Source organism: Syzygium oleosum, unplaced genomic scaffold, assembly GCF_021117445.2.
Source record: "Syzygium oleosum isolate NSW1041296 unplaced genomic scaffold, Sole_v2.1 Sole_v2.12, whole genome shotgun sequence".
NCBI lineage: Eukaryota > Viridiplantae > Streptophyta > Magnoliopsida > Myrtales > Myrtaceae > Syzygium > Syzygium oleosum.
Genome location: NW_026607496.1, coordinates 8,273,492 through 8,286,303, shown reverse-complemented (window position 1 = coordinate 8,286,303; position 12,812 = coordinate 8,273,492). Strand labels below are relative to the sequence as shown.

Genomic DNA, 12,812 nt, shown 5'->3' with positions numbered 1-12,812 from the left:
TCCAACAATCTTTTGGATCTCTTGGTCCATAGACTGAAGTGCTTTAATCTTTGCCTGGATCTCAGGTTCGATCCTCAACGCAGCCATCAGGTTAGACATCCGGCTCACTTCGAACTTAAACTCTAAGTCCCTTAGCCTTTCCAATAAGGTCCACTCCTTGACTATCATATGCGCCATACTTGTCTTCCGACTTAGCGCATCCGCTACTCGATTCGCTTTCCCGGGATGATACAGGATGTCGCGGTCGTAATCCTTGAGAAGTTCCATCCATCGGCGCTGCCTCATATTTAATTCCTTCTGCAAAAACAGGTACTTGAGGCTCTGATGATCCGTATAAATCTAGAACTTTTCCCTGCACAAATAGTGCCTCCAGATCTTGAGGGCAAAGACGATCACTGCCAACTCTAAATCATGCGTCGGATAATTCATTTCATGTGGCCTCAACTGGCGCGACGCATATGCAACTACCTTTCCATGCTGCATCAGTACGCATCCGAGTCCTCTTAATGACGCGTCACTATAGACCTCAAATCCTCCTGGTCCGGACGGAATGATTAGTACCGGAGCGGTGGTCAGTCTATGCTTCAATTCCTGGAAACTCCTTTCACACTTTTCATCCCACTCAAACTTAGTTTTCTTCTTAAGCAGTCGCGTCAACGGCGTGACTATCGACAAGAACCCTTCTACAAAACGTCGATAATAGCCAGCCAATCCTAAGAAACTTCGAATCTCCGTTACTAAGGTCGGCCTTGGCCACTTAGTTACTGCCTCAATCTTTGTCGGGTCCACAGAAATCCCATCTCCTGAGATTATATGTCCAAGGAACGCTACTCTGCTAAGCCAAAACTCACACTTACTGAACTTGGCATAGAGTGCGTGTTCTCTTAAGGTCCGTAGTACCTCAGTCAAATGTACCTCATGCTCTTCGGAGCTCTTCGAATATACCAGAATATCGTCAATGAAGACTCTGACGAACTGGTCTAAGAACTCCTTGAACACCCTGTTCATTAAATCCATGAAGGCAGCCAGGGCATTGGTCAATCCAAAGGGCATCACTATGAATTTATAGTGCCCGTACCTCGTCCGAAAAGCAGTCTTAGGATTATCCTCTTTTCTGATTCTCAGCTGATGATATCCGGTCCGTAGATCAATCTTAGAGAACACTGAGGCTCCTTGCAATTGGTCAAACAGATCATCAATCCTCGGCAGTGGGTACTTATTCTTAATCGTCACCTGGTTCAACTACCAGTAATCGATACACAACCTCAATGTCCCGTCCTTCTTCCTTACAAACAGGACTGGCGCTCCCCATGGAGACACACTAGGACGAATGAAACCCTTGTCCAATAATTCCTGCATCTGGACTTTCAATTCTTTCAATTCTGATAAGGACATTCGATACGGTGCCTTTGAGATCGGTTCTGTTTCTAGGGCCAGTTCTATCGCAAATTCCACTTCTCGCTATAGTGGCAATCCCGACAATTCTTGAGGAAAGACCTCGGGAAAATTGCGCACCACGGGTATCTCTTCCAATTTAGGTTCCGCTACTGTCGAATCAATCACATTCACCAAATACCCTTCACAATCTTCATCCAACAACTTAGTTACCTCGAGCGAGAAAATCCAAGGGATCGAGGTTCCTCCTCGGTTTCCCTGAAATTCAAATCTAGGATATCCGATCGGATTAAACCGGATCACCCTATTGTCACAATCCATTACGGATTTCTGCCTTACTAGCCAATCCATTCCAATTATCACATCAAAATCAAACATGGCCAACACTGCCAAGTCAATCCTTTCTTCCCTACCCCCGATAACTATCTTACAGCTAGGACACCCTAACGACACTAACACTTTATCATTCAATGGGGTCATCACACATAGCACAGTCTCAAGCATAACAGGCTCAATCCCAACCAGTCTAACAAATTGCTCTGATATAAAAGAGTGGGTTGCCCCCGGATCAAATAATGCATACGCAGCATGATCACATAGAGAAATCGTACCTGTGACCACGCCCGGCGTGTCCTCCGCCTCTCTTCGCGCCATCGCAAAAACTCGTCCTTGCGCTGGCGATCGACCTTGATTAATCGGTGGGGGATTCCCGGCTTGATTCCCTATCCGGGGTTGCTGCGGTTGCACTAATGGTCCTGAGGGGCGCTGCTGGGGACAATTTTTGATCTGGTGCTCTAAACTCCCGCACTTGAAACAAGCCCCAAATCGGTTCGGTTGATGGCTCGGCTTCCCGATATTCCTTCTAACCGGTGGGACGAATCGCCTGTTTCCCGCCATCGGTTTCTTCCCGAAACGGCGGTTGTCCCTATTCTGGGCGAACCGCGATTCAGAAGCGGCTGCCCTTTCCATTTGATCTCGCTCTATAGCTTGAGCCCGTTCATACATTCTTCCATAGTCTCGAATGTCCAAAGAAATCATCTGGCTTCGAAGATCCGGCTTCAGTCTGTCCCGAAATCTCCGAACTTTATCCTGCGGATTTTCCACCATCCTAGGCACAAACTTAGACAACCTCGCAAACTCCACCTCATACTGGTCTACGGTCATCTGTCCTTGACGAAGTCGCATAAATTCTGCCAGCTTCCTTTCTTGGGCACTCTCTGAGAAATACTTTCAATAAAAACTTTCGATAAACGCAGCCCAAGTCTAGGCTGTACCTTCTGGGAATACTCTATCCCTGGTGGCCTTCCACCAATCATTCGCGTTGTCTTACAGCTGATATACCGCCAATGATACTTTCTCGGTCTCGGTGCACCCCAATACATCAAAGGCCTTCTCTAACTCCTCTACCCATCGCGGTGCAGCCTCGGGGTCACCCCTACCATTAAACTTAGGCGGTTTCAGCTTCAGAAACTGTTCTACCAATTGGTGCATCTGCCTATTTACTGCCATCTGAGACTGCCCTAGATTGGCATTGTTTCCATTCACAGCAGCAGCTGCTGCAGCCTCAGCAGCATGGGCAATGGTGGCGGCCCTTTCCTGAGCCTGCCTGCCCATAATATTTCCTATCTCATGCAGGGTCTAAATAACCTCCTCCATCCTTGGATCTCTGGCCTCTTGGCCTCCTACACTAGGCTGCCCCTGGGGTTCCTTTCCTCGTCTCCTCATCCTTACAATTCTTAATACCCACCTACCTGTTATAATTCCATTCAGGAATTAGAGACCTAAACTAAGCTAAACCGGTCTAAGGTCCTAGGCAGGGAACTAGCACAAACAGTACAAGACCTCAACCAAGGAGACACGCGTACATACCTCAGGTCCTCCCGCACCTGCACTTTACGGGTCAATTCACATAGGCACTCAATCAAAACACAGACAGTTAGGAGGTACACTTAGCACACAAGGTTTCCCTACAGGCTACCCAAGGTCATCGCTCCTTATCACTCCAGGCTTCGACCAAATTGGACCGAGCTGACCTTGCTCTGATACCAAATCAGACGGGGATGTCACGCCCCAAACCCTAAGAAACGCAACACCCCTGCCGAGGTCGAACTTGTGCAACGCCCCAGGAAGCGTCGCTGACCCAAAACCCAAACAGAGATCGAGACACATGCGGAAGCAACATAAACACCCGTACAGATAAAACAACACGAGACCAAGGATAGCATAACAACGAACAACGAGATAACAAATATACACTTATATTAACCAAGGAAACATTTACATTATCCATTTACAGCAAGCACCAAAAACTAAAAGCGATCAACGGCCACCACTGACAAAAAGGGGTAAGTGGCCCGGTTGGTTAGACTACTAACTAAGGTGGGGCCTCGATCAAAAAGGTCTGGCCCGACCTATCTGAGCTAAGGCTAACCCTACGGAACCCAGTCCGGGTCGGATCCCGAGGACTCAGAAGATGAAGAACTGTCTGACAGCTCCACCTCGGAGTCTAGGGAATCCAGCTCGGACTCAGCCTCTGCTGGCTCCTCCTCAGAGTCCATCTCATCAGGCTCGCCCTCCGGCTCAGGGTCCTGCTCCATAGGCCTTGGCTCCTCATCCGGCTCCATCGGCTTCGGGTCTGCGTCCCAATCCACCGGCTCCTCGTCCATCGAGTCCGGCTCATCCACCTCTAAGACAACAGGCTCGGCGCCAGAACTCGAACTCTCCTCAGGCGTAGCTTCGGGGCTCGCTAGGTCTCCGTCAGCACATTGCGGGTCCACCTCGCCCAGCCCGTTAAACGGGATATCAAAAGTCCGAAGAGGTCTATACTCCCCGGAGTAGTCTCTAAAAACACCACGCTACATACTCGTGAGTCTCAAAATGCGATTTCCCCACATCGACCCATACTAAGGTATAATACCTAATATACATCTCCCCGTTCCCTACGGGGTATACGGACATCGTCTTCTCTATATGATGGGGAATCCCAAAACGTACTGGCACTTCTGACATCTTCAGGGCCGGGGGTCTGAAACATTGGGTTTTAACAACAATGAGACGAATCTCAGCGAGTAAAACCCCATAAACCTAAACTAGGCTAACATGCACCTCCTGACAGGCAATAATTCACAAACAACTAGCAATAATTGACAATCAATTGACCTAGGCCTTCGGGCCCAGATCGATCATACAATTGACCCTGCATGCTAGACAGTTCATAATAACGCTCATGGCACATACGCGATCACACTTAGTCACACGTACACCATACGCATGCTCAAACTTATTAATGCCTGCCTCACACACGAGTCACCGATACGCACAACTGCCAATACACTCTTGCACACATATGCCACTAATATGCCATGCTTGCGATCGAGCTTAATAATGCACACTGCTCATTTCTCAATTAAGATTCGACCCGCGTAAAACGCATCAGGTCTAACAATCAATACCAACACTTCATGGCCCGCGTAAAACGCATTAGGCCCGGTGTCTCTAGCCCGCGTAAAACGCATCAGGCGCAACATCGATCTCCATCGGACGGCGCTCCTCCGACGGCGGTGGTGCTCACGCCGAACAAACGAAATGGAGGGGAGGGAGAGAGAGAACCGGCGAGAGGGAGAGAGGAGAGGAGAAGGGAGTTGGCTGGAAATGGGAGGAATGAGAGAGAGACAAGAGCATTTATTGGTCTAAGGGGTTTGACCAATTTTTTCCTAATCCTCACTTTACCCCTCTCTCACTTGGCTAATATCAATCTAAGTCCAATAATTGAGGGGCATTTTGGCCCAAGATTTTATGCATTATTGGGCTGATAATTATCCAAGATTTAATCCCTAAAATTAATCTCCAATAATTCCTAAAATTCGGAATACCAAAAATAGGCCTAGGGGCAAAATCGTCATTTTCCAATTTCGGGCCGAATTTCCATTTTTCGACCGTACTGATCCCAAATATAGTTGGCCACTCTAAAATGACGTCATCTTCGCTAAATAGTTGTGTACGCCCACGAAATTCGACGTCCAAGTCCGGATCCAATTTCGCGGTCAAAATTGCTCAATTTAAAATTTTAGGGTCTCTCACTAACGGGCGGCTGTTTAGGGGTTACGCGTATCGACCTAGGGTTATTCGAGCCGTGATGGTCTCGATTACCGGGAGAACGTGAGGAATTATCACTAGTTGCGGAGGTCGCGATCGTTCGGATTAAGTTCGGGATTTGTTCGCCATGCGTACTCTCGGTCGTGCGGAATCACCCGCAATCCGATCGTACGTCATTGGCCAAACTAAATCCGTTACTCTCCTAGGATAGGCCCACATTGGCCCAAAATATTTCCTCGTCGTTTCTCGAAATCAGTGACCGATCTGCGATCGGGTCCCTGGTCCACGTACCATTTTCCTAGTTAGCCATTCCCTATCGGTTAGTATCCCGCGAGTGATCAATTCCGGGCGAGACTTACTAAAATTAAATGAGAATAATATCAATATCATTAATCCTAGAAATGGATCGAAATTCAGGATGTTACATCCTATGTGCAAGTTAGCTGATGATAATGGAACCTGGTAAGATTTAGGCTCTATCACCAAAATTGCAAGACATTCATTAAGAATGAACTGAGTTCTATTCATACTTGTCCTTTAAAGTGCTGCTCAACTTAATAATCTCCCGTATTTGAGGCACGTCGAGCTAAGTTAGACCGGACCATTGTGCTCGGTTGTGGATGTTAAAGTTGTTCGGATGTGGTCCGACATTTCCAAGGGCCACGTTCGGGTTAGGGTGGTCTTCTGGATGGGCTTGGGCCTTGATGGATCACTATATTTATCTTATTGGTCGTGTATTAATACGTGGTCCTAAGCCAGATTCATATCAGTTTGCACTAAAATGTAGAAATCGAGAAAATTATAAGTGAAAATTATTCACTTACACATTTGATTAAATATGTAAATTACTAAGTAGTATGTGTCGTAAATCGAGTTGATATGACGTTCAAGTTACATTTAGTCCCTAGGATGGTTCTGATTGCTCTAGTGTAACATAATAAAGGTATGATCTAGCCAAATCGAGTTGACACAATATCAAGCTGGAGCTCTACTCAACTAACATACTTGATTCTCGAAACTCAACTCAAACATTATTCGATCTCGACCCAGATAGATTATCTCAATATTCAAGCTCGACCCGATTGCAATCAAATTACTAATGCGACCCGATCTCGAACTTGATAAGCTCAAATGTTTTCCTTCGCAGTCACACTATCTGGCTACATTATGTAGCATGTGAAATTCACCTATCAACTTCTATAATTAATGAACATTTCTAATTTGATAGAAATAGAAGCTCTGTTCAGACTTGCAGACCCTTCGAGCTAAACAATAGTGAGCCCGAGCTTAGCTCGACAAAATGCTGAAGTAACTCGACCTCGATTCAAAATCATACGAAGTGATTAGCAGTGGTCGTACCTGATGTGGGAGCAAACGATTCTATGGAACATTCCTTAAGTTGATTCCATCAAAGAGCCCAGCACAATCGATGTTCATCCAAGTCAAAACTAATTTTGGTCACAACTTGCTTTGATGGGTCTAGTATGATGACACTGAAAACTACCAAGAACTTAGCTAATTTAGTATCGTTTCACCAAGATTAATTACTAATTTTGATGCCGATCAACAACATATCGATGAGAGGTTGTTCCGAGCAATTTCCTACAACATTGGCTTATTTATTGAGTTGTTTATTTTCTAGTCAAGGTTGGTGGATGAATTCTAGAAAATAAACCGCAAGGCTAAAGAGTCTGTATTGCACTTCCTAGTTTTTATATGTCATCAATGCATTTCTAAGTTCCTAGGACTTTGTGAGTCTTAATCGCATGTAAGTTTCAAGAGTCAAAAGTCCTAAGACTTTAAATGCTTTCCAGTTTCTAAGCATTTTAATAGTTGTTTATTCCCTATGTCTTGGTTTCTCCATAAATAGAGGAGAGTCATTCATTGTAATGCAGGCTAGCCTTTGATGAATATTGAATACATTGTATTTTCCTTTATGTGAGCAATTATCTTTGGAGAGTTGATAGCTCCTATTTCGGTTTCTTTATCTTAGTAGTGAATCAAGAAACATTTTATCCTCGACGAGTGTGATTTTCCTTTAAGACTTGGTAGTGAGTTTCTCCTATCCCGAAATCTTGTATCATTGACGAGTGGCTTGTCATATAAGCATTGATGGTGAATTTCATCAACTGTGATATCTATCCTTTTGGTGCACGCGTCCTTTATACTTTGATGATGATCGTAATCTATGCTGCATTTGTAGTTTGTATTTTATCCATCGACATACATCCCCAAACACACATCTATTCATATACGTAATCCATAAACTCATTTCCGAAATCATTTGCCACGCACGCATCAATGCCCGATCTTATCACGAGCAGTCACTTTAGCCATACTTCATCTTTTGGTCAGAACTTTAGCCATACTCTGCAAGCACCATATTTCCAGACCTTCTCCATCTCGGGCGAACCAACTAGAACTTCACGGGGACCTGCGAGATTTGCACTGTCCGCCGCCGCCACCAACCAGACAAATCCGACGAAGCGATCACGTCATCACTCTCACTTCGTCACCGATCGCGACATCGCTACCTCAACCCTTCAACTAGGGGTGTGCATGGTCCGGGTGGGCGGTTCCCACCCCGGAACCGTGGACCGCCCGCTACAGGACCGATTCCAAAAATTGGAACCGAGAACCGCCCGTTGATTCCATGGACCCGCCCGAGAACCGGACCGTCGGTCCGGTCTGATTCTTGGGTGGGTCCATGAAACCGGTCTCAACAAGTTTTCCTAGACAAATAAAAAAAAAATCTGTGGACCAACATCGGATTAACAGAACAAAAGGAAAAGAACATAACTTTTCATACAATTCCTACACTATGATCGATTATATTAACCACATCATCCATAAAATCAAGTGGGTACCCATTAATTATTGGGAAAAATGATCAAAGTATCCCAACTACACAAGAGCTTCAGACATGATAACAAATTTTCTTCTTTTTTTTTATTTTTTTGATCAAATTTTTTTAATTAAAAATTAAAAAATAAAATATATTATTATTATATTACCGGTCCGGTCCGGGTGGGCGGGTGGGCGATTCCACACCGGGAACCGGGAATCGGCCCAAATAGTACCGGTTCCAATTTTGGAACCGGGAGCCGGACCGGTTCCGATCCGGGTGGGTCCCGGTTCTTTTGCACACCCCTGCCTTCAACAACACACTCCTCGCTCTTTAGATAGCTTCGCACTTGGACGCCATTCTCGCTCCCGTCGAAATCGACACCGACGCAGACAAAGACGACGCAACGCACGCGCGATGGCTGCTCCTCCGTAAGAATCTCTCGCGATCTTGCGCTTTCGCTCTGTCTTTCCTGCGAAATTCGAGCCGTTGTTGTTCTTTTTTTGACGATCCCTTGCTTGAATTTTTCGTTTCGATCCTGTCGCAGTGCCGCGGTTGAGAACTTGCCTCCTCCGTTGAGCTCCGGCGCCGAGCAACCTCCTCTTTTCGATGGAACAACGAGGTTCGATTCTTCTTCTTCTTTCCCTTTAAGCGTCTCGTTCGAGTTGATTTGGTGTGATTACTGATGAGACAGGTAAGCAAGGGATTGTCTTATGTCGGCTTATGTTTGTTTTCTCCAAATTTCCTGAAGGTTGTACACCTCTTACGCATGCCCATTTGCTCATCGCATCTGGATGACGAGGAACTACAAGGTGAGTTCATTTTCTGTGATCGGGTGCAATTTAGCAAAAACCATGCGTGATTTGTCGTTATATATGCCCTTCAGTTCATTTTGATTCGGCCCGCGACTAGTTTCTGAATTGGGATTATATTTGTGAGCTGCAGGGACTGCAGGACAAGATTAAGTTGGTTCCTCTTAATCTTCAAGACAGGCCTGCTTGGTACAAGGAGAAAGTCTACCCCATGAATAAGGTGATTCTTCTTTCGCTTGTCTTTAGTGCCCGTCCCGGTTGTTTTAATTCTTTGTGTGTTTTCAGATTAGTGGCCTTAGATTCTCCGCTTGAAACTGATTGCCATAGCCCAAATTGGTTATGATTTAGGATTCCAAGCGAGTGTCCGCAGGATTCCGGATTTTTGTGTCATTAGTTTTCATGTATTCCAAAACTGAGCTTGGCTCGATTTTTTTATGTTTATTATAGAAAATTTTGACTCCTATGGTGGTTGATGTTAACTTTAGGGAATCAATTGGCTCCCCACTTGGTTTATTTGGCCTTTTTGACCTTTTAATTAAATGAAGTCGGTAAGTTTTAGCCATTGTTGATTTGATGGGTACATTTTGCTTTTCTTTTGCTGTAACTTATGATTAGGTTCCGGCGTTGGAGCACAATGGGAAAATCATTGGAGAGAGCCTAGACCTCATGAAATACGTGGACAGCAACTTTGAAGGGCCTTCTCTTTTCCCTGATGTGAGCACTGGATAGCAAATGTGCATTTCTTGTTTCTGTGGCTTGCTCGTAACTAACTGGCCGATCTTTGTTATGTAGGATCCTGAAAAGAGGAAGTTTGGTGAGGAACTGTGGTCTTATGTTGATGAATTCGTGCAGTTAGTCTTCACTTCATTCAAGGGAGAAGGACGGAAAGAATGTGGTAAGTCGTCTAAGCGCTTTCTTTGATGACGGGTATCTCTATCACCAAAAGCGAACTCTGTCTTCTGCATCAGCCTCTGCTTTTGATCACTTGGAGAATGCTCTTGGCAAATTTGAGGATGGACCATTCTTTCTCGGACAATTCAGTGGGGTATGTTGGCATTCTCGCATGTGATGAGGGGCTCATCAGTGGTTTTTCTATTTCTAGTATGGTTAAACAAAAGATCCGTTGATTGATGAAATCCGTATGATGTGCAAACCTATATCTTGCAGCAAGAAATTTCGCCTGATATGTGATTATCGATATGTACTTCTTTTTGTGGTTGACTATTATTTAGGGTCTAATTTTGTGATTTCAGGTGGACATTGCCTACATCCCATTTGTTGAAAGATTCCAGAGTTACTTATCTGAAGTATGGAAATATGACATCACTGTCAGCAGACCTAAACTAGCAGCATGGATTGAGGTACGGGAGGGAATCAAGTCTCTGGCCAATGCTTAATCTAAGCATCATTTCTCTTCCATTTTCGACAAAACTCTTTCTTCCCACGAACAAAAGACAACTAAATTCCAAGATTGATTCGGAGTGAAATGGTGAATCAATGATGAACGGTTTCTGGATAGTGTCCAGGCTAGACTTTGGCCTTGGGGAACTATTATAGCATGGGAGCATGTCTATGGGGAGATCCCAACCTGCCATGAGGCGATCATTATCTGAAGTCATCAAACATGCTAGTTGGATTCTCTTAGTAGTCTCCATAGTTTTCTTGTAGAGTCGTATATAGAATGAGAAAGTCGGTCTCCACCGACCGTCAGATCACCCACTGGTTGTGGTGACCATATTTTCTATGCAAATGCATCATCTCTTGAAAGGAAAACATGATTACCTTTAGAGACCAATCAGTTTTACGGACAAACCTTTTGATCGAGTGTGCTTATAGTACTTGGGCAATGTCAAGTCATATCTTCATGAGTTACAAATTCAGCAGCTCTGCACAATTTTATCCTTGCTCGAGACCATATGACGCATTGATCTTTCCTTCTACTTCATCCCGTGCAGGAAATGAACGAGATCGACACTTACAAGCAGACAAAGACCGATCCAAAAGAATTTGTCGAATACTTCAAGATGCGCTTCGGTGTAATGCCTCTAACCCAGACTCAAACTAGATGTCACGATCCTTTCTGAACATTGTTCTTTTCCCCTCTTGGCCCCAGCCAGTTTGTTTCTGGTCGCTAATCAGTCTTTCCTTCAAATGCAGGCTCAGCAGTAGATGGAGTCCTGAACATGGTACCCTCTGTATGAAGGGTATAAGGGGAGTATAGTTGATGTACCCCATCTTTTGATGTTTCTCTAAGGCTAGTTGTATGGCGTATCCGCTGCCTCTTTTACAGCTTGAAATTGGTATCGTGATGCTACATGAAATTTCATAAATAAAAAAGTTCATTTTCGAATCCTTTGCGTTACGTTCTGCCTTCGTATTAATGTTCCTGTCGTTTTCCCCTGACTTTCCCCCTCATGAAAGCTGCTAGACTATCCTGATCACGTCAGTTCTACTGAAACAATTATTGCCTTCTACGTGATGTTATAGTTCTCTTTTTTTTAGCTATTTTAATAAAGGGATGTAATTAGACTCCGCTGGGTATATATAAATCTAACTTTTTCCTTACACATGACATTTACCATTAGTTTTAATATTCAAATCAAGAATTTAGAATTGGACGCATAATACGAGTATGCTTTAGTTACAATTAAAAATTAGATAACACCATTTTTCTTTTACTATGAAAGGAAAATGATATAAATGGTCCATGAACTTTAATCCAATGTGCAATGTAGCCCCTGAACTTTTAATTTATTCAATATGATTCCTAAACTTTAGTCTAATGTGTAATGTGATCCCCGAATTTTCAATTTGTTCAATGTGATCTATGAATTTTTTGTATATGTTCAATAGTCCTAAAATATATGAAAATGTTCAATACTGTTCTTGATTTTAAACTATATGAAAATGTTCAATACTGTCCTTGATTTTTAAAATCAAGGACAGTATTGAACATTTTCATGTAGTTCAGGGATTACATTGAATATGCATCAAAATTCTAGGGATCACATTGAAAAATTAAGAAGTTTGGGACCACATTGTACATTGAGTTAAAGTTCATGGACTATATTAAATAAATTAGAAGTTCAGGGACAATTTGTGTCATTATCCCTACTGCAAACACAAGAAGGGACAAATGCCAATCCATAATGACATCATTTTCCTTGCAAAGAAAATTTTCTTTTGAGCGGGATTAACTGCTCGTTAGGTAACACTCATCTAATAGTGATTTCATTACATAATCAACTACACAATACAATTAACCGAGTGGATCGTCGGGTTGATGAATGGCACAATTTACAGTTAAATTACACAACACATGTAATTGTCGAAGCCATTTATCAAATATTAGTGCCTAGCTCAAGTGGCTTAGGTCTTATTTACGCAAGATTCTTCTCTACCATTATATATAGTCATTTTTTGGATTTAACAAACAGTCCAAGCACAAATTTTCGCCAAGTGCCCTACAAGCATACTCTCTCTTTCTCTCCTCTGCCTCTTAAGCCACATTTGGTAATCAGGATAAAATTCATGGTAAGATAAAATTTATTCTATCATGTATTTAATTCCTACCTAAGAAAAGATAAAGTCGGGTATAAGAAATTTGGTGACGGTAATAGCTGGTTGGCATGAGTGTCGGCAGTCGCCATTGACCCCTTGCTTGA

At 43.7% G+C, this 12,812-nt stretch overlaps 1 protein-coding gene across 2 annotated transcripts; it reads left to right on the top strand.

Annotated features, from left to right (window-relative positions):
- The first annotated feature begins 8,656 nt into the window (after positions 1–8,656).
- On the top strand, positions 8,657–11,712 carry LOC115674213 (glutathione S-transferase L3-like). 2 transcript variants are annotated; one of them, XM_030596559.2, is made up of 10 exons: positions 8,657–8,766; positions 8,883–8,957; positions 9,087–9,147; positions 9,281–9,367; positions 9,763–9,861; positions 9,940–10,042; positions 10,116–10,192; positions 10,401–10,508; positions 11,103–11,183; positions 11,305–11,712. In XM_030596559.2, the coding sequence occupies exons 1-10, from the start codon at positions 8,753–8,755 to the stop codon at positions 11,314–11,316; spliced, it is 717 nt and encodes a 238-aa protein (XP_030452419.1). In that variant the 5' UTR covers positions 8,657–8,752; the 3' UTR covers positions 11,317–11,712. The 2 variants fall into 2 exon arrangements, with proteins under 2 accessions (XP_030452419.1, XP_056172318.1); XM_056316343.1 differs by having other exon boundaries at positions 11,103–11,712.
- Positions 11,713–12,812: the final 1,100 nt, after the last annotated feature.

Bases quoted from the DNA above. Each gene is read 5' to 3' on its own strand.
- LOC115674213 (XM_056316343.1), top strand. The intron at 10,193-10,400 runs GTATGTTGGCAT...TTGTGATTTCAG, and splicing joins TTCTCGGACAATTCAGTGGG to GTGGACATTGCCTACATCCC. The intron at 10,509-11,102 runs GTACGGGAGGGA...CATCCCGTGCAG, and splicing joins AACTAGCAGCATGGATTGAG to GAAATGAACGAGATCGACAC.